At 32.8% G+C, this 21,667-nt stretch overlaps 1 protein-coding gene across 8 annotated transcripts in view; it reads left to right on the top strand.

The window, feature by feature from the left end:
- The window catches only part of KCNT2 (potassium sodium-activated channel subfamily T member 2), a 398,651-nt gene that overhangs the window by 110,663 nt on the left and 266,321 nt on the right, over positions 1-21,667 (top strand). For all 8 annotated transcript variants that reach the window (XR_012428599.1, XR_012428601.1, XM_005540295.4 and 5 more), the window contains exons 2-5: positions 5,679-5,758; positions 8,034-8,133; positions 17,247-17,295; positions 20,367-20,426. Coding sequence is in view for 5 of the 8 variants with exons in the window: in XM_005540295.4 (XP_005540352.1) it covers positions 5,679-5,758; positions 8,034-8,133; positions 17,247-17,295; positions 20,367-20,426 (289 nt within the window). In the remaining 3 variants the exon portion in view is untranslated. The remainder of the gene's footprint in view (positions 1-5,678; positions 5,759-8,033; positions 8,134-17,246; positions 17,296-20,366; positions 20,427-21,667) is intronic.

Raw genomic sequence — 21,667 nt, 5'->3', positions numbered from 1 at the left:
CTAGAAAAAAGCAAACTAGTGTTTCGGAAAGAATGGTGCATTGACAGCTTGGATCAGAATTATTTTTCTTGTTATTAAAATGATGAGGCCTACTTTAAATTTACTAAAGAAGAATTTTAAGAGTGAATCAGGGAAATTGCATTGTAACAAGACTCCTGGGGAATTTTACATTGAATTCAAGTACCAGAACAAAATAATGAAAGGAAAATGAAAAAAAAGTATCAAATTAAAATCAACATTAAGGTAGTTGATATCATTAGGAAAAATTGATGACAGTTGCAAAAAACATCTCTGCAGTATCTAAATTGTTTCAGACTTTAGAAAAATCTGGAGTTTTTCAATTCATATTAGAAGACACTAGAATAATCTAAAAAAGACATCACACCATTATGACTTTAGAAGAAAAACTGCTGAAAAAGTATAGGAAAATGAATCCAGCAGCAAATTACCTGAATAGTTTACCATCACAAAAACAACTTATTACAGGATAGACAAAAACAATTGCATCATAGAAAAGCTGTTGAAATAATTCATCAAATCAGTACATGAAAAGAAAAGCAACAATATACTATTAACTTGATAGATTCAATACAGGTTTTTTATAACAATCAATACCCATCCATTACTGATATAATTTTTAGTAAAGTGTAAATATTTAAGCAATCCCAAGTTCAACAAAATACAGTTGTTCCTCAGTAATCATGGGGATTGGTTCCAATACTTCTGTGAATACAAAAATCCACAGTGCTTAAGTACCTCATGTAAAATAGCATAAGATTTGCATAATAATCTATGCACATCCTCCGGTAAAATTTAAATTATCTCTAGATTACTTATAATACCTGTATATAGTTGCTATACTGTATTGCATAAGGAATAATGACAAGAAAAACAAGTCTGTATCATTAGGAAAATTAGGGGGGGAAATAGCACTTAGTAGTACCTAAGTAGTACTAAATACTGAATAAAATATAAAAGTTATGTAAATAGTTGTTATACTCTATTGCCTAGCGAATAATGACAAGAAAAACAAGTCTGTACATGTTCAGTACAGATGTTGTTCTTGGTTTTTCCCAAATATTTCCTATCCTCAACTGGTTGAATACATGGATGTGGAACTTAATGGATACAAAGGGCCAAGGGTAATTAATTACTGCTAAAACACTAGAGGCATCCTCTTATAAGAAAGGGACACCACAATTATTTGACTTTTTTTTTTTTTCCCAAGAGTGCTAGTCAATATAGTAAGGCATAAACAATGAACTATAAATACAGTAGTTCCTCAAATAATGCCATTTCATTCAACATTGTTTTGTTATAACATTGTTGAGAGAAACATCTATTCCTGGTTGGGGTGGTGACTGTCTGTGTGGAGTTTGCACATTCTGTCCATGTCTGCGTGGGTTTTCTTCAGTTACTGCAGTTTCCTCCCATGTGCCAAACATATGCAAGTTAGGTGAATTAGTGTGTCTAAATGATCCTAGCATGAGTGTTGATGTTTGAGTGTGTCTTGCAATGTGATGATGTCCTGTCCAGATGGCGTCCTGCCTGGCTCCTTGAGCTGCTAGGATGGGCTCTGGCCACCTACCACCCTGAACTGGAACAAGTGGGTAAATAACCTTGCTTGTTTTCATTAATCTTTCTTGAATGTATGTATAGTTCATATTTATTTCAACCTTTAATATAAAAAGTATTTGGGTCTTTATTTAGAAGTTTGGTGACATTTTTGTGTCCAGTAGAAACTTAACTGTTGTTTACATCAGTTAGTCGATGGTAAAATTGGATTTGTTATCTATCATTTCTCTTAAAGTCACAAAGAAGTTATAGATGACATTAAGTGAGGTCTTAAAGAACATATCCATGACTGTCTGTCTAGCAAACCCAAGTAATAAATGTGAAAAAAAATCACATGTAAAAGAGATCAACAAGGTAGCCATTTCCAATATCAAAACCAAAAAATTAAAAGATTGGAACAAAACAGTTTTAAAAAGTAACTAAAATTATCAAATAGCCAGGAATAAGTGTCACAAAGAATATGTAAGATCTACCCAAATAAAATGTTGTTGATCAACATAAAAATAACTATTAAATAGGGAGAACATATTTCAATAGAAGATACCACCTAGCAATGATTGGAATTCCAGTATATTTTAAAATCAAATACAATTGTTATTATTGTATTTGAATAAATGTTACAAAATTACCTTAAATTTTAGCTTTTGTATAAGCCTTTGACAAAAATGACATCTAAAAAACTGATGAGAGCAGATTTGCCCTAATTCAAAACTCTATGGTTCTGGGGAAGGTCCAGAAAGAGTACACTAACTTAGTGTAAGAAGAGTACACTAAAGAGTACACTAACAGAGTCTACTAGATGTAAGTAAATTCAGATAAAGTTAGATGGAGGTAGGGAGGTCAGAAGAAAAGAAGGAAGAGAGGGAGGCAAGACTAAAGGAAGGAAAGGAGGGAGGAAGGAATGGAGGGAGGAGATGAAACAGTGTTTAAACTTGAAAAAGGAAGCAGTGAGATTATATTTAAAACCAGTTAAAATCCTGAAACACATTGGGAAGGGTAAACACTAAACTCTGAACTAAATATCTGGGTGCTAAAAAACTGTTTGGTGCTGAGGAAGGTCTCAAAAGTGTATGCTATCACTAACATGCCTTGCTGCTGGAAAGAGCAATTTAATACATTAAATCAATTTTTTTTAAAAGCTCTACTTTATACCATAACCAGTAAGCCTAAAGGACATTTTTTTGTGTGCCCAAAAGAAGTCATGTATCAAAAAACATTTTGCTTGCCTTTTGGCTTTAAAAAAAGTTGTATAATTTCGTGTTTTAATATAATCCATGTTTCTCAATGATTATATTGACTCAGATCGCCAGACTCATTAAGAGTTTTACTTCACATAATTTGATAATTAGATTGGGATTAGGAAATTATTTAATGAGAGACTTCACACCATGCAAAATTGCCTTTGCTCTCAGGAAAGAGAAAGCCAGTGGCTTGCAAGCTGTTGTCCAGCCTTTGGCACATTTATAGGTATTGGAGAGCTCTCCACACTGATGGCCATTGCAAAGTTGGATAATTCTCATTCATAATTTGTGTATTTATCTATTATTAGTTCTATTTAATAGAGAATCACATTATGTGTCATTCCATTTTAATAATGTTGGTCACTGAAATATTTAAAGACAACTGTGACTCCTAACTCTTCATAATTATGAATTCTTTCTAGTTTCTTCAACCTTTCCACATGTGATATGTTTTCCAGATTCCTCATTATTTTAGTTAAGGTTGTAGATGACCTCATTTTAGTTAAAAAATGCTCCTCTCTGCCTGTAATCCCAGCACTTTGGGAGGCTAAGGCAGGCGGATCATGAGGTCAGGAGATCAAGACCATCCCGACTAACACGGTGAAACCCCATCTCTACTAAAAATACAAAAAAAACCAATAAAAGTAAAAATAAAAAATTAGCCGGGCATGGTGGCGGGTGCCTGTAGTCCCAGCTACTCGGGAGGCTGAGGCAGGAGAATGGCGTGAACCCAGGAGGCGGAGCTTGCAGTGAGCCGAGATTGCATCACTGCACTCCAGCCTGGGCTGTTAACAGAGCAAGACTCCATCTCAAAAAAAAAAACAACAACAACAACAACAACAAAAATGGCTCCTCTATTACATACCCAGTACTGAACTCCAATAGTATCTGAAAAATGGAATCATTCTTATAAATTTGGTAATTCTAGGAAGCAAATCTGCATGGCCTTTGCTGAATTATTTGTGTAATAGCTGTATGTCCTCTCAAATTTGCTTATGTAGCCATAACAAATTTCAACTAATTTAGCTTTATCTCACTATTTACAGTTACTATATTTAAAATGAACTGACTTTTCATTTGATAAACAAGGGAAACAGATCCAATAATGCATTTCCAAGACACTGATGAAGTTTTGTTTCTGTATGTGTGTGCATGGGCTTTTGTAGAATGTATATGTATGTAGATTTGTGGATGGAAATGTTCGCTAAAAGATATCATTGCCATTTTAGTGGCTTCTTTAGCAGTTCTTCTTCAACTTCTAGTCTGGAGAAGTTATCGACTAAAAAGAATCTTGCTTACTTTAAAACAATTTCATTTAATGTATAAGGTGAAGAAAAAACAAAGCAAGTGAGAATATGATAACAAGGAAATAAAAATAGAAATGTATTCTTTAGAGAGAAGATATAAAAGAACATTCAAGTATTTTAGAAGATACAACACATACAACTTGATTGGTAATTAATTTAAAAAATGCCCTGTTGAGGGGAACATCACACAACTGGAGCCTGGGGAAGGGATAGCATTATGAGAAATACCTAATGTAGATGACGGGTCGATGGATGCAGCAAACCATACACATGGCACGTGTATACCTGTGTAACAAACCTGCACGTCCTGCACATGTATCCCAGAACTTAAAGTATAATAATTTTTTTAAATGCCCTGTTGCTTTTGTAACACAAGAAACTGCTTTTAAACTGTTCATGGTTTTCCTTGAATAAGCAGGGTAATAGAGAGTTTATAAGATAATATAATAGTGAAATATTTCTCAAATGCATGAGCAGCTTTGTAATGTCAGTTGTTTTTTTTTTCTGCTAGTTTTTTCTAAGGTATCTACTCTTGCAAAAAACAAAACCAAAAATCTCACCCCCAAAAAATGACCCCCAAACCTTATCTGGCTTACATGAATTACAATTTCAAAATGTTACCATATTAGGAAAGATGAAATTAGATATTTGTTCTTTGTGTAAACATTAAAATCCATTCTTAGCTGTTTTTGAAATTCTAACTCATAATAAATATATTTGAGACTGATTAAGGAAATTGAGTATTATTTATAAGTTACCTTGCACTGAACAAGATTTATCTTTTCACTTAGTATTTTGAAAGTATTAATTATGCCTTACCAAAGGAAGACTGCTAGAATTTAGAGTATTTATTAAAGTAATGTTATTATTTTAGACTGTTGATATTTTTGTATAGTGGATCAAATATATAATATGCAGTCTATTAATTTAGTTGTTTGCTTTATAATCTTTGTGGTAACTTTAACAATTCTATTTGCCACTACTACTTCTTGGTTGATCCATAAGTAAGAAGGTAAAGTGTTATAGAGTATGGTGTTCTAAATAAGCTCTAGATGTAGTGAGGAATTGATTATTAGGCCCTGCCTTTTAAAATTCTGAATAAGTAGATCTGGCGTGGTGGTACCCAAACTGAATTTTTCAAGCATCAGCTAATTCTTACACAGGGAAAAAAATGGGGAAAGCACTGACTCAAAACCCTTTCAAAGACACATATTAAAGACTTTTGCATTATTGCTGTTTTGAATAATCCACACCACTCACTATATTCATTAATACAAATAATTGAATTGACTGTGTATAATATTTAAAATGATTATATCTTTAAAAGTAGAAAGTAACTGCTCCTCTCTAAATCAGTACTTTACTTAGTTCTCATTTTCCATGGCAGGGAATTTACTAAAATATATAATGCATTAAATCAAATAATTTATTTTAAAAATATATTATTCTTTAAGTTCATTAGAGAACTATAGATCAATTTATATTTGCTGCTTTTCATGAAAATAAATATATGATTGCTTACATACATTTACATGTTTTTATTTTCTGTTTGCAGAGTACAAGTTGAATTCTATATGAATGAAAATACATTTAAAGAAAGACTAAAATTATTTTTCATAAAAAACCAGAGATCAAGTAAGTTATTCATTTCATTCCCCCTCTCTGTTCGTGCATATATTTACTTCAAGATATTTCAACTGTGTAATCTTTTGCAAAATACTTTTTAGATACAGGAATAAAATTGGTTATTTTTTTCCAGCAGGTGGTAAGGTTTTAGAAAAATATAGACACTACATATAGTGATATTAATGCCTCTTGAACATCTTCAATTCTCCAAATTCCGTGTCAATAAGTAGACTTCTGAGTAGACTATCTGGATTAGTAGAAACATTGAGGAAAATAATTTAAATGAGGGTACCTCCATTTTAACTCTAAATATTGTAGTTTCAAAAAGCTCTGGCAGACCACAATGGGAAACAATTGTCTGATTTAGGGAAGGGAACATTTAATATTTCCTAATCATTCCAAATAATAAGAAACATCTAGATTGCACTGAAATACACAGATTCCTATCTTTCTTAACCTGGAGTTTTTGAGCCAGGAAGTGTAGGGTAGATCTCAGAGTTTAACATCCCAATGATTCTTATCATCATACAAATGTAAGAAAGTAACAAAGTAGAATTTCAAGAATACAAAATTGGCATAGTCACTGTCCTCCTGAGCCTATTCAATGTTAGGAGTGCCTCTGATACTTGTTGCTTCCCAAAATGCCATATATGTTTAAAAAGTCATATATAATAAGCCAATATGCAATTTTTTTCATGGTCATTGCTTAAAATATCACAAGGAATGGAAAGGCCTGCATTAGTCAGTGTAGACGTTAAGCTCTGTGAATTTGACCGCGAAATCCTCCTGTCAAAATTAAGTTGTGCCTCTGTAGGTAGGATTCAAAGAGAGAAGCTTGACTTGTGGGAAGCTATCCAAATACTGATGATGGAGAATATTTCAATATTTAAGTCATACTGCTCAGATAGTCTTAATGACAGACTGGCCTCAAGGTTGAGACTGTTAGTAACTAACGCTTTTCTAACATGATTGTTCAGAATATCCAAGGAAGCTCCATAAATAGATATTACCTAAAGGGGTCATCATCTGAATAGTTTCCCTTATTTCCGCACTAAGAGTCCTGTCTTTCCAGGCCAAAAAAGGTGGATGCATTGTTTGAATCCTTCACCCATAGTCAACTGCAACTAAGCAGTTATGAGGAGGCCCATTTCTATAAAACCAGCACAATTTCATTAATAATTTGAAAGATTCTATAAGGAAGTGAATCCATAAAATGTATTCAACATTTTAATTGGAAAACCTAGGAAAAATTTCACAATTGATAAGCATTGACCTTTTAACTGGTAAGAAATGTTACCGCAAGTACACTCACAACGGCAGAGCAGGACAAAAAAAGTGACATTTCATTTCTAGATTTTATTAAGTAATAATTATAAGGAAGTCTTCATCAAAATTTTACTCATAATGCATGAATCAGATATCACAGGTAATTACAGGAAAGATAATGCTCATATTAATCAGACTTTATGCATATTTTGCTTAATCTTAAATACTCTTCTTCATCATTGAATATTACAGGCTGCATAATTGTGACTTACACAGTTTAGAAGATACATCCATGGCAGTTTTAATTCCCACAAAAGTTTAAGATTTCATGGGTATTTTAAATAGTTAAAAATAGAATTTAATTTATTGAACTTTAAATGTATGTGTGTGTGAGAGAGATGGAGAGATTGTGTATTTCTCGGTGTATGCTATTAAGATTTCTCTATATGTATTTAATATATATTATTATATAATGAATAAATAACATACAATTATATAATTGGTATGTATTATAATTATATAGTTAATATTAAATATACAACATAGAACTATACAAATATAATTAATTTCTTTATAATCACATCTACAAGATTCTGTGAAGGTATAAGTTTTATAACTTGGCTTGTGAATTTGTAAGCAGCTAGATTTTCTAGCCAGTTAAACTTTATCCCAAAATTTACGGATATATAAAATGCTTAAACTTATAAATATACTTTAATCAACCTTGATTGGACATACATTTTGTGGCTTCTGAATGTTCAAATCTAGATTTAGTCTTGGTATAAAATATGCACTCTCATTTGCAGTTCAAGTATTCTGTCAAACTCACTTTTTGTCTCAATATTCAGGTAATTAAAATTCAGCCACCAAAAACTTCAGAGAGTTTAGATAATGATAGTAGTGTAGCTTCTAAATACAATTTAAGTGTTGTATTTAAAGTTGATATTTTTGACAATTCTTTTTAGTCTTTTGTGAACTAAGTTCAAATGAAAATAAAACTTTTATTGTTTGTTTAAAGGTCTAAGGATACGCCTGTTCAATTTTTCTCTCAAATTACTAAGCTGCTTATTATACATAATCCGAGTACTACTAGAAAACCCTTCACAAGGAAATGAATGGTAAGGTACCTTTTCCTGACCTTCAGCAATATTATTTTGATTCTTTTGAGTTGTATCACATTTTAAATTTAAAGCATGTTGTGTAGAGCTTCATTTTAAAGGATATTTTAGGTGTTTGTCATAAATAAAATTGATCTGATTTACAGGCACTTCATAATTCTTGTAGGTTCTTTGTAGGTATCTTTTATTATTTTTCTGTTTGATGCTAATATTGGACTGTTAGGCATAAAATTTTATTGCTAGCCAAAGTACATGAAGTAGTTTTTGTTTTAAAATGAGTGAGTCTCTTTAAAGACCCGAATGCCTTTCTGTTCTTGATTTTCAGATACTCCCAAAAGGTTTACTCTACTGCATGCCAGTTTTATATTTTCATAATAATAAGTAGTTATTAACCTTCAATGGAAACACTCCATTTTATATTGGGAAGGAAAATTATCTCAAGACTCAGTTTTAACCTGTGCAGTTCTTTATCTTATTTGAGTTAAATGACACTGATGTATTAACTTGACTTATTTTGTGCTTATAATCGTGTTGCTCTTATTAAATTATATTTCTAGTCATTTGTGGATTTTTGTTTTTAGGTTCTGCCTTTTGCTGGAAACAGTAGGGAAAGGTATTGGTGTGTAATTGTATGCATAATATTTATCTCATCATCATCCTGGACCCTTGTCCAGCCTACTAAATATACAATGATTTTCAAAGCTGAAAACTTAAATTTGATGACTAACATCTGTACAATTATTTCTTCATGCGCAAGTCTGCCTTAAGAAAATTAAAAAAAGGAAAGATAAAAGTAAAATGAAAGTGAGCTCAGAATCTGCGTCTAAATGAATTGGTTACCCCTCAGCTTGTTTAGGTAGTAAAATGATTCTGTATTTGTTGAAAGGTTTGTATGTATTTAAAGGTGTCTATATTTATTTAATGTTAAAGATTAATAAGTGAGCTTTTATTTAATAAGCTGTGATAATTCTTTATAAAACTAATGAAATATAATTATGAGTATTTCACTGTATCTTTATTACTTAGCTTGTACCAGTCACATTGCTATTAGCAAATATGTAGATATGCACAGAAACATTCAGTATCCTTAGGAAACTTTTAATCTGTGAAAAAATTGTTTATTTTGGAGTTCCTGCTATTTCTGTCATTAGACTAGTTTTCTTATATGTGGTTTTTTTTTTTTCAGTATATACTTCATCTTATTATTCTCACCTTATATATGAAGAAACAGAGGTTTTCTCATATTTGCCACTCTGCTTGGAGACCCTCAGGACTACTTATTATACTTTTTATCTCTGTGTAACTCAGTGACCACAGGAAACCAGTGGGTTCTCATTCCCCCAAATTCCAACTGCATATTTAACTTTCCTACTTTGATGTCCAGACATTTCAGGCTCACTGTATTCCAATTAGCTTTTTCAGTGCTCTTCCACATCTCAGTGATTAAAAACTCTATCCTTCCCCCACACCCTGCTATACTCACAGCCTTTCACATTTTAGCTGATAACAATTACATTCTAGAAGTTGCTTGTACCAAAAGCTTTAGAGTCATTTCTTTACTTTTCTGCAGCATATACAAATGCCTTAGAAAATTCTATCATTTCTACTTTGAAGATAAACCTGGCACACAATCACTTCTCAATGCCACCATGTTTGTACAAGCTACCTTCTCACACCTGGAGTGCTGCAATAGCCTCCTAATTAATTACTCCCGCTAATTCTGCCTTTGTTCCCTTTTGATAGATTCTTAATGTAGAAGCTATTTGTGTAAAATATAAGTCACATCTTGATACGACTCTGCTCTGCTCTGAGTGCCAAAGTACTTACGACGGCCTTATAACTTCACCACCCACTACTCATCCCATACCCATTCTGCTCCAGCCACGTTGGCCCCTCTCTGTTCCTCGATCATACCAGACACACCCAGCTCAGGTCCTTCATAAGGGCATTTCTTTGTGTCCAGGATTCTCTTCCTTCAGATAACATAAGGTGCACTTCCTCAGATAATATGAAACTTCCTACTTAAAATTGTAATCTCCTCATAAGACTCCCTTAATACCATTCTTCTTTTACTTTTTTTTTCTTTAGATCCTGTTTCTCTTTTACATATTCTACCTAATAATACTCATTTATTTGTTTTCTGTGGTATTCCATGAATACTAGAGAGGATATTCCAGGACAGCAGGGATCATTGCCTGAATCCCCGGAGCCTGGCACAAAGTGGGAAACAATAGTCATTTGTTAAATGAATGAATGGATACATGAGTAAAAGAAGTTCCTTAGTAATCCAACTTTTGCCTACTCCACCTCACCAGCCCCTTACTCCAGCTATGCTGAACTACTTGAAGTAGCTTATACACTCTTCGGTCTCCCTTCCTCTGGGCTTTTGAACATTCTTCTCCTTCTTCTGGGAAATTAGGTTTCCTGCTTCTCACAACCCACACTTTTTTGACTTGCTTCTGGCTTCCAGGGCCTTCAGGAAAACAACTTTTTGGATAACAGTTAATCTAAAATCCTTATGGGTACTGTGCCCTGTAGCCCAGTTCCACTCTGGCTTAGGAGTGTCTTCTGGGTACTCTCCCACGTACTTCTCTCACAACAGCCAAAGCATTGCCCTTGATATTACCATTCACTTATCAGTCCTTTCTATGTGCTCACCAAGGGCAAGAACCATGCCATGTTTTCCTCTGTAGCTCTCACACTAAGCACAGGACTTGGTAGGTCAATGAATGCTGCTGAATTAATGAAATGATGCTCAGCAATTTTATTGATAGTGTGTTGTACAGTAAAAATGATTGAGGACTACTGATGGAGATGTCAGTGTTATTAAAATGGTTCATGTAACAAATTATTCTACAATCATATCAGAATTATTTTTAAAATGTGGTGATTTATAAATAAAAAGTACACTAGCGAGACCTGAAAATCATAAAACGAGGCATGATGGAATCCTTCTAAGGGTAAAAGGGCATTTGGTGGGTGTTAGCAGAGTAAAATTATATTATTTGAAAACATTAAGAGGAACGAAGTTTCCTACCATTAACTTCTATGTAATATCACTAAGAATATTTGGCCATAATTATAGAGGATATACATTTGAAAAATCAGATTATGGTAATTAAAAAACATTTATGGTTCCATTTTGAATACAATGTTCTGTTTAGTTCCCATTGTCAGTGCAGTATTAGTTAATGAAAAACAGAAGTCGACTTTATGGGCGCAGGCTCTATTTTAAAATAATGAGGCTAATTAAGCAAAGAGATTTATTTAATTAGAGCTTCTGACATGATAAGTCTGCAGATATTTTGTGCAGCTTTGCTTTGTTTTTAAATCCCTTTCAGGAATCAAAACTGTTATGAAAATGTTATAATATGGAAAACCTGAAGAATATTAAACTAATTTTACTCTTAATATATGATGTGTGAATGGCAAACTGTGATGTACATGCAATGTGTAGTAAACAATTTAAAGATGTTAGCAAAGGAAGCACACCTGCAGCATGTAGTTTATAAATTACATTGAAAGATGAGCCGTCAGTATTAACTCATTGCCTGCTGATGCCTACAGTTCATCGCTGTGTCCAAACTCATGCATCTGTTTCCAATTTAAAAATTGTTGACATGATCATTTGTTTTTAACATCAAGTGATAGAGACACAGGTAAGAAGCACATGAACAGGATCCTATTTTATGGTATTTGGATTCCAGTTAAAATCAAAGCCTAATATAGCAAACAGTGTGTTTAAGTGGAATTCAAATTTTAAATATTATTTCTTCCTCAGGGTAACAACTATTAAAGGAAGAAATGGAATTTTGACAATAGCTCTTAAATATTTAATAATCAATAGGAATGAATATTTTAATGTAGCTCTTTTCTTCTTATTTTTTTAGAATAAAGTAGAACTAAGTTCTCTAACAAATCTTAAACATTTAAAAGTATTTTTTCTTGTTTACTGGAGTCTAATACTGGAGACTAATACTGGTGTTTTTGGTCATTGTGAACTTTTTCTCCATATAATGATTCACATACACAAACATACACACACAGACACACACACACACACACTCACTCCATAACATGATAGGTGTTATATGTACAAGCCCCCTGCATTCTGTGATTTTGTGTTGTCCTAAGACCAGAATCTTTACATCCAGCTTTCAGAAAGTGAAAGAGAGCTTGGAGAAGGCATATATATTTTTAAAAATTATTGGCCAACAAACAACAAACATCACTTTTACTTGTACTTCATACTCAGATCCCATGTGAGAACCAGTTATATCATCATACCTTGACACAAAGACTGAGAAATGTAGTTGACTGAAGAGTGACTTTTTTGCACTGGACTCTGTGCCAATGGAAAGGGGAGAATGAATGTTAATTAAAGCCAACTCTGTCACAGCCAATGTTATGTCTGGTGGAAGGGCCCTTAATGTCCATTCTTTCAAAGAGTTAGTTATTAGTCTTCTCTCTAACATCCTTGATAGTTGGTTGTCTAACCTGGGATTAAATATTTCCAATGTTTTGAAAGGATTCAAACACTGAAAAGTCTTTCTATCATACTGGCAAGACTCATATGCTTTCATATTTTGGTCACCTAGTTTTTGGATGTGTATTACATATTTTATGTTCGTCTTAAAATGTGAGCTTAGTATCATATCTAGTATTCAGATTTCACTGTATATTATGGTCAGGGGAGTTGTATAATTTACCCTCCTGTTTTATTTATTATTTGTTAATACATTACAAACTTATATTAGTTTTTTTTTAGTGCTATCGGTCTTTGAGTTCATCTTGGGTTTGTGAGCAACCTGTCCTTTCATATTAATTATGTCCTGCATGTTAACCCTATTACTTTCAAATGCTTTGTTCTTCTGCTAAACATATTCACCCCCTGACTCCCACCTCCTCTGCCAAAGCTGTTCTCACACTTTTACCATCTGTTTTCCTACTTTTAAGACAGTTCATAAGTGTTCTGGGAAAAGTGGCCAAGGCTACATTACTAAGTTCCTGTAGTTAACTTTTGCTTTTCCTTACATTGTTTGGTATGGTTCCTTTACTTTTCATAATAATGCTTCATACATGAATTTTATCAACAGGATAGTCTAATTCAGAATAACTAAATGATATATATTTGAGTTTTGGTTTGCATTTTTTATTTAATTTTTGTATTTTTGAAAAGGGAAATTTGGTTTTATTATTTAAAAATGTTTCATGCATATTACAATATAGATATATATGACAAGGAAGTAAAAATTATCTTATATCACAACACCTAGAATAAGTATTTTTAGCATTTTTAATGACTAATTATTTACAAATTCTCTCTATACACAGACGTATAGATAACATACACGTACAGGTATGACCTAAAGCAATATTTTAATGACTTTTTCCTTAGTTGTAATGTTTTTGTTGTTTTACTTGATGATGATGCATCTGCTACTTAAATTCTCTTCTTGTTGAATATTCAGGTAGATTCCAGTTACTCTCTTGCTATAAATAATACCAAAATAAATATTATTGTGCATGTTTTCTTTTCTCCTAGTGTTTTTCTGTCAATGAGATTAAATGTTCATTTGAAATTATCATTTGGCTGTCAGTTTTAGTTTCACTCCTCATTTATTTTGGAGGTTATCTAGGAATGTGCAGATTAGATCCCACATTCTTTTTTTCATGATAAATTCATTTTATGAAGCAGAGCTTGAACACTAGTTTTTACCAAAATGTTTACATTTCCTTCTCTGTCTTTATCCAATTTAATGTTAAGGAAACTGATAAAAGTATGTCTTTCAATTGGAGATCTCCTTGAAATTTATATATCAGAGATTTGTAGAACTTTTTTTTTAATAGATTCTGAAGTTTATTTCATAAGACACAGTCTAGCCTGGAAAATAAGTATGTCTTTTTTAAAACTCTTATTTAAATTCTTTATGACATTTCAATTGTCTACCAATATCACAGACCAAAGAAAATGCTATTAGTTTGATGTAAGCAGACTTTTTTCAGAATTTTTAAAATATGAAGTTGATTTTATTACAAATTTCAGATATACACGTTAGAAAATTATTTCATTTGGACCCTTTAAAAAAGTATTAATTTCACCAAATCTGCTATACTGGCAGTGTAGAAGTCTCAAAATAATTTATTATTATTTTTTCTAAGTTTCCACCTCTGCCCCTCCCCAGCCCCAATAGGCCCTGGTATGTGTTGTTCCCATCTGTGTGTCCATGTGATCTCATTTTTCAACTCCTACTTATGAGTGATAGCATGTGGTGTTTGGTTTTCTGTTCCTGTGTTTGCTGCGGATGATGGCTTCTAGCTTCATCCATGTTCCTGAAAAGGACAAGATCTCATTCCTTTTTACGGCTGCATAGTATTCCATGGTGTATATGTACATTTTTTTATCCAGTTTATCGTTTTTAGGCATTCTGGTTGGTTCCATGACTTTGCTATTGTAAATAGTGCTGCAATAAACATAAGTTTGCATGTGTCTTTAGAGTAGAATGATGTATAATGCTTTAGTTACATACCCAGCAATGGTATTTGGTTGTATACCCAGGTCAAATGGTATTTCTGGTTCTAGCTTCTTGAGGAATTGTCATACTGTTTCCCACAATGGTTGAACTAATTTACATTCTCACCAACAGTGTAGTGTAAAAGCGTTCCTAAGTCTCCATCATCTGTTGTTTCTTGACTTTTCAAAAAGCATCTGCTATTCAATAAATGGTACTGGGAAAACTGGCTAGCCGTATGCAGAAAACTGAAACTGGACCCCTTCCTTACACCTTATACAAAAATTAGCTCAAGATTGATTAAAGACTTAAATGTAAAACCCAAAACCATAAAAGCCCTAGAAGAAGCCCCAGGCAATACCATTCAGGAAGTAAGCACGGACAAAACTTCATGACAAAAATGCCAAAAGTAAATGCCACAAAAGCCAGAATTGACAAATAGGATCTTATTAAACTAAAGAGCTGGTGCACAGCAAAATAAACTATAATCAAAGTTAACATCAGGCAGCCTACAGAATGGGAGAAAATTTTTGCAATCTACCCATCTGACAAAGGTCTAATATCCAGAATTTACAAGGAACTAAAACAAATTTACATGAAAGAAACAAACAACTCCATCAAAAACTGAGCATTGTTTGTTAACATACATTTCTCAAAAGAAGACATTTACGCAGCCAATGAGCATATGAGAAAAAAGCTCAGCATCACTGATCATTAGAGAAATGTAAATCAAAACCACAAAGAGATACCATCTCACACCAGTCAGAATGGCGATTATGAAAGTCAAGCAGATTTTACTAAGTTTATGTTAATTACCAATTTTCTTCAAAAATACTCACAGACTTCTGTTTAGCAACTCATTTTATAGGTTTTTTTTTTTCCAGGGATTGCTATCTACTTAACAGTATAGCTTTTTTGGCACACACTTTTTCCATTTACAAAACTGGGGATATATCCCTCTTCACTCTGACACACCTTGTTATTGTCTGATTTCTCAAATGTTACTCAGCATATGAAAATGTTTTAGAAAGGACAGTGATACTGAATTCATAAGTTATATCTTTGCCTTTATTGGCACCATTTATCATTGCTAATTGGTTGCCTAGTTTAATATATGCATGTACTTAGCAAACCATTGGGTTTATAATGGTGAGTAAAAAAGATATGTTATTTTATCTTATGGAGCTTGTAATTGTGAGGAGACAGGCATTAAAGAAACACATTACAAATACATATAAAGCTTCCACTGAGATGAGTGACAGGAATGGTGTGATGGATGACATGGCCCAAGAGATTAGTTGACAAAGTTGATCAAGTGGAATCCTCAGAGGGAGTTTCCCTGAAACACAGAGGGCTGAGCTGAGTCTTCTAGGATGAGAGGAGAGAATGTAGAAAGGGCTTGTAGAAGGCAGGAGTGTGTCCACTTGAATGTGTCTGAGACTGCCGGGTCAACTGTTTTGATCTTTTTCTAACAAAAGTGCAAAGGCAATATACAATAGGGAATAGGGTAATGTGATCTAAAACACATTTTGAAAGAATCAGTGTATTTGCAACTTGAAGAAAAATGGTAGAGGGCAAAATAAGGTGCAAGTTTCCCACTGGTAGGTTTTTGCAAGCATCCAATTGTGAAAAATGATATCTTAGAATAAGGTGATTGTGGTAGTAGACATGAAAAGAAGCAAGTGAATTCTGCAGATATTTGGTTGCAATGACTGAAAAAGTTTGGTGTCTAGTGAGTTTAGTATTTACAGATGTAGGAGAAGAAAGTATCTAAAAGGATGCTCAAATTTTGAGTAGCAAAATAAAGTGGGATTTGGTACTATTTTATGAGATGCAAAAAACTACCATTCACCTGATTCTCTTCGGGAAAATGTAATTATTTTCATCTTTTTCTGAATAGTATCTATTGCTGTGAGTGACTGCCATTGAAATGAACTGTGTACTAAATGATGTAGGCAAAGCTAGGTTATAAATTGTGGAAAATTAGAATTAGAGGGATAGTAAGTGTTCTGATGTTCTTTCCAGAGCATAAGCCTTTTTATCATCAGAAAATATATTTTTAGGGAGTAAAGATGATTACTTCTTGTCTTGCCCAATATGTTAACCCCAGTCACACTTTTTATCATGGTATGTTAAATATTTTATAGAACTTCAAGTCTGAAATATTATTGCCTTGTATACTCTTTTACTGACTTTTTTCTGATTATTTATACTGTTGAATTTTTTTTACTCAAATATATGTCCTGTTAAAAGTAAGAAAATCTTAGAGTTTATAGAAGACTATTAAGTGACTTTTCAGTGTAAAATTATCCAGTAAAGGGTTTGAGGTTATTCTGCCCTCCCATATCATTCTTTAAATAATGTCACATATTTTAATTTATTAACAGTGACCAAAAATGAAATTCAAAAAGTTTTTATTGGAATAGAAATGAATATTAGCATAAAGAAAGCTAAGGCAGAAACATTTTTTCAAATGTTAATTTTGGTATTTTATCTTTTTTATGCTAGCATTATTTTAATATTTCCAACTTTAACTGAGTTTTAAAAGTGAATAGATTTTTCACATTTAAAAAAATTAACTTACTATTATTCTTTTTATAGGTCTCATATCTTTTGGGTGAACAGAAGTCTACCTTTGTGGGGCTTACAGGTTATGTACAATTTTGTTTTGTCCCTATGTCTCTGGGTGTTTTCATATTTCACAGAGAAGTACTATTGGAGAGCTTTTGATGTTCAAAATGAGTTTGTCTTTCTACTTGACTAATCTTCATGTACATCTTGGACTAATATTTTCATTTTTTTTCTCTTGTTTGTCTGAGCCTTGCATTCTACCTCTTGAGGATTTCATCATGATCAGAATTAGATTTTAAAGAGCTTGTGAGAGTTTGGAGAAAACCAAAGTAAACTAGTGCTTTAAGGCTCCACAGATTTTCCCAAACTACATTAAGTATTCTTGTTATATGATTCATTTAAAGTTAATCAAAGCCCATAACTGTGTTTACTTTTTGCCTTGTATTCTTAGTGTCTGCAATATGATAGAATATCAATAAATAATGATTTAATGAATGAACAAATGAAACAATGACTCATACCAACAACAGGGAGAGCTTAGCTCCTAAGCAACTCATCATGTAAATAAAACCAAAAGTATGCCATAGCATAAAAGGAGTCTTTAAGAAAGGCCACAAAAATATGAAAGAGCAAAACATGTCTGATTTATATTGTTGAGGTGTTCCCTAGAATCTCCGTTATTTCTTTGTTTTGTTTAGTTTTCTATTGAATTTCATGCCCAGCAAACTTTTTGTAAGTTTCTATCTCCTGTACTTCTGTTTACTTCCTACCGATCCTTTTTATTTTCTGTTACTTTTAAAAATTACAAATTAATCGGAAGAATAGAATCACCAACATCAAAAAGAATTGGAGGTTGGAAGACACTTGAGTCTGGAGGAAAGACTTTAAGACTCACTGCTTAGAAGCAATCTTTAAAATACTTTATTTATTTATTCATAAAGTTGTATACGTTTATGGGGTACAAGTGCAATGTTATTACCTAGCTATTTTGCTTAGTAGTGAAGTCTAGCCTTTTACTGTATCCATCACTCAAATAATGTGTGTTACATTCATCAAGCAATTTCTCATCAGCCACCCCCTTCCTATGTTCTCACACTTCAATTTCTTCAATATCTCTCATTCTACACCCATTCCACATTCCAGATTTTTAAGTCATGCCTTAAAAGTCTGCATATTTGTATGTGACAATGAATTAAAATATGTGTGCATTGTGATCATAACCATGAAATCAAGTTTTTTTTTTTTTTTTTTCTTTTTTTTTTTTTTTTGAGATGGAGTCTCGCTCTGTCACCCAAGCTGGAGTGCAGTGGCACAATCTCGGCTCACTGCAAGCTCCACCTCCCGAGTTCATGCCATTCTACTGTCTCAGCCTCCCAAGTAGCTGGGACTACAGGCGCCCGCCACCACGCCTGGCTAATTTTTTTGTATTTTTAGTAGAGACGGGATTTCACTGTGTTACCGAGGATGGTCTCGATCTCCCGACCTTGTGATCCTCCTGCCTCGGCCTCCCAAAATGTTGGGATTACAGGCGTGAGCCACCACGCCTGGCCAAAATCAAGTTTTTACTATGTCTGAGTGTTTTATGGTTTGTTAAAGTCAAGTTGTTTTTTACATTGCCTTACTCTGACTTTTGTTGCAATATCATATTAATTTATAAATAACTCTGAAATTGTTGAAATGTTCTTTAAAATGTAGTCTTTTAATCTCTGAGCTATCCTTCAATTAAGTGTACATTTAAAATAAATTGTTTCATGAATAGCCGTATATTATCTTCCAATATATTTTGATCTACTCAAATTGCTTTTTGAAATAAACAGTGCTCTTTTTTAAATAGCACTTTGAGTAACATGTTAAAAATGCTCTGGAGATCATCTAATGCTATGTACTTCTACAAAAAAGCATGAGTAATTATGATTTAGCAGATTTATGGAGAAAATGAAAGAATTTGAGTTTTCTATCATAATAATGCCTGGTTACTACACATACTTCTGAACATATTTTACTTTACACTGCTAAGCATTTTGTCTGTTTTCTTATTGTTTTCATGTTTTAATATTCTTTTAAATTCAAAGATTTTATCCCAACAGAAGAAAAAATGTAATCTCCAGGGTATCTGCCATTCTCATTCAAATAGTCTTAAATCTCAAAAATCTATAAACATACATATTTACCTGAGTCACTCTTTGTTTATATTTGCTTATTAGATTCTATTTATCCATCCTAAGTTTGTAGAGTATTTAACACAGAATAATTTTATTATCTTTTCTTGTTACTTTTTGTGGCATAGTAATGTATTTTTGGTAGTTAGCAGTAGAGATGATGTATACAATAGAGAATATAGAAAAAGATAGAAGCATACATAGGAAGATAGGACTAACACTTCTATCTGCACAAGGGGAATTGGTTATGAAATTCATTCAGATAAAATCTGAAAGTATTTTGAAGTGCTAGTATGGTCCACTTTATTTAGTATTCAAAGATGTAGTCTTTTTATTTTGTTTGACATGGGTGATAGGATTGAATATACCATTAAACTTGAAGAGTGTATTATTTCATTTTCTGGATTTTCTGAAGAGAAATGCTGATTTTGGTACAGATGATCATGCTTCTGGGATAGAGCGGTTATCTGTGGTGGAGAGTTATGTGTGATTTTATGTATTAGAAACACACACACATAGCTGGGCATGGTGGCTCACGCCTGTAATCCTAGCACTTAGGAAGGCTGAGGTGGGTGGATTGCTTGAGCCCAGGGGCTCGAGACCAGCCCGGACAACATTGCAAGACCCCATTTCTATTAAAATTTTTTTTTTTTAAACTAAACACACACATAAAAGAACCTGTTCTTTATATATCATGTAAACTTCAGCCAGTCTATTTTAATACCACCTTTACATTTTGAATAATAAATAAAAATAGTTTATTAAGGAGTATTAGAATTTATGAAAACTAAGCTGTAGTACAGGAGACAGCAAACTCTGGCCAGCAGGCTGTCATCTGTGTATAGATGTTAAAGTTCCACCTAATAAGTCCTGTTATACACCCATATATGTATACATGCACATATATTTAAATAAAATTAGTAGTATAGTCAAGAATATATATAATTTAATTGTATTGTGTTTTCTCATTAAGTTGCAATTTATCTTTCAGGTTTCAGTGGCATTGATAAGTCTGTTTGAAACAATATTACTTGGTTATCTTAGTTATAAGGTAAGTTATTTTAATTAGCAGTTTCCCACTGATAGAACACATTGGTAGTGTTTACTCAGTATTCCTTTATTTATAATTTGCACTTGAGGGTAAGGCTGACTCTTCTTGAGCCACTTTGTTTTGAGCCTCTCCAGTAGGTGATAAAAAGCTCTATTAATATGGTAATGTTTTCCTTGATGACTTACAAATGCTTTGCTACTTCCTATGGGTTTACTTACCCATTATATGCATGCATTAGTGAGGCAAGCAAATGGAATGGTTCAGCTTTATCGTATTCAACATTTTTTTTTTCTGATTTGTACACAAAATATTGAGAAAGTAAAAACATATCTGTTAGGAATTATTTTAATAAATTATCTTATTTTTCATAAAGCTTTGTTTGGCTAACGTGATTTAACAAATATTTATTGAGCTCCTATTTAATGGAGAGCTCTATACTTCACATGATTCTCTTCTCAATGAGTTTACAATCAGGAAAAGGGGGGTTACAGCAGAACATCATACGGATAATAATAATAAAAGCAGAATATAATGGGTGCTTCCAGTGATGTCAAAAAAGTACTGTGGGGTTTTATAGAGAGAGCTCATATCATAGAATGAAAAGGAAACACTAGTCCTTGAACCTCAGTGATTTCAATAAGGCAAGATGAAAAGACAGCACAATAGAGATTGATAAAATTCACAAAGGCATAAAGGAAGGACTTTACATGTAAAATTGGAGGAATAATAAATATATTTGTCTAGAATATGGGCATTGTATAGCAGCATGTATTTTTAAGTTGATGGGAGATGACTACCATAAGATTCTGTAATTGAAATTCAGTTTTAGGAATATTAGTTCAGAATCTCTATGCAGTTCAGGTCAAATAGACATTATGGTGAAGTTCATGTGCTCAGTTAAGATATGTTGCAGTATGAAAGGAAAACTGACAGTAAGATTTTGGCTGGATGAAAAGATTTGCCAGCTTTAATGAAAGATTAATTATGAAGGTAGAAGCTAAAGAAATCATCAACTGATGGGTTGAGAGAGGCGAAGAGAAGGAAATTCATAACATTCTAATAGTTTCTGAGTTTTAATGACTGGAAAATGGTAGTAAAACTAAGAAACAGTTGTATCAAGAAAAAAGTCTGATTGGGATCCACATAGATTAAATAATGGAATTAGTTCTGGAGGTGATGAATTTCAGGTACTGGTGAACACACAGATAAATAAGGTATGCAATTGAGAATGAAAAGCTGGA

The sequence above is a fragment of the Macaca fascicularis genome, chromosome 1 (assembly GCF_037993035.2).
Source record: "Macaca fascicularis isolate 582-1 chromosome 1, T2T-MFA8v1.1".
NCBI lineage: Eukaryota > Metazoa > Chordata > Mammalia > Primates > Cercopithecidae > Macaca > Macaca fascicularis.
This window is presented reverse-complemented; position numbering and strand designations above follow the sequence as displayed.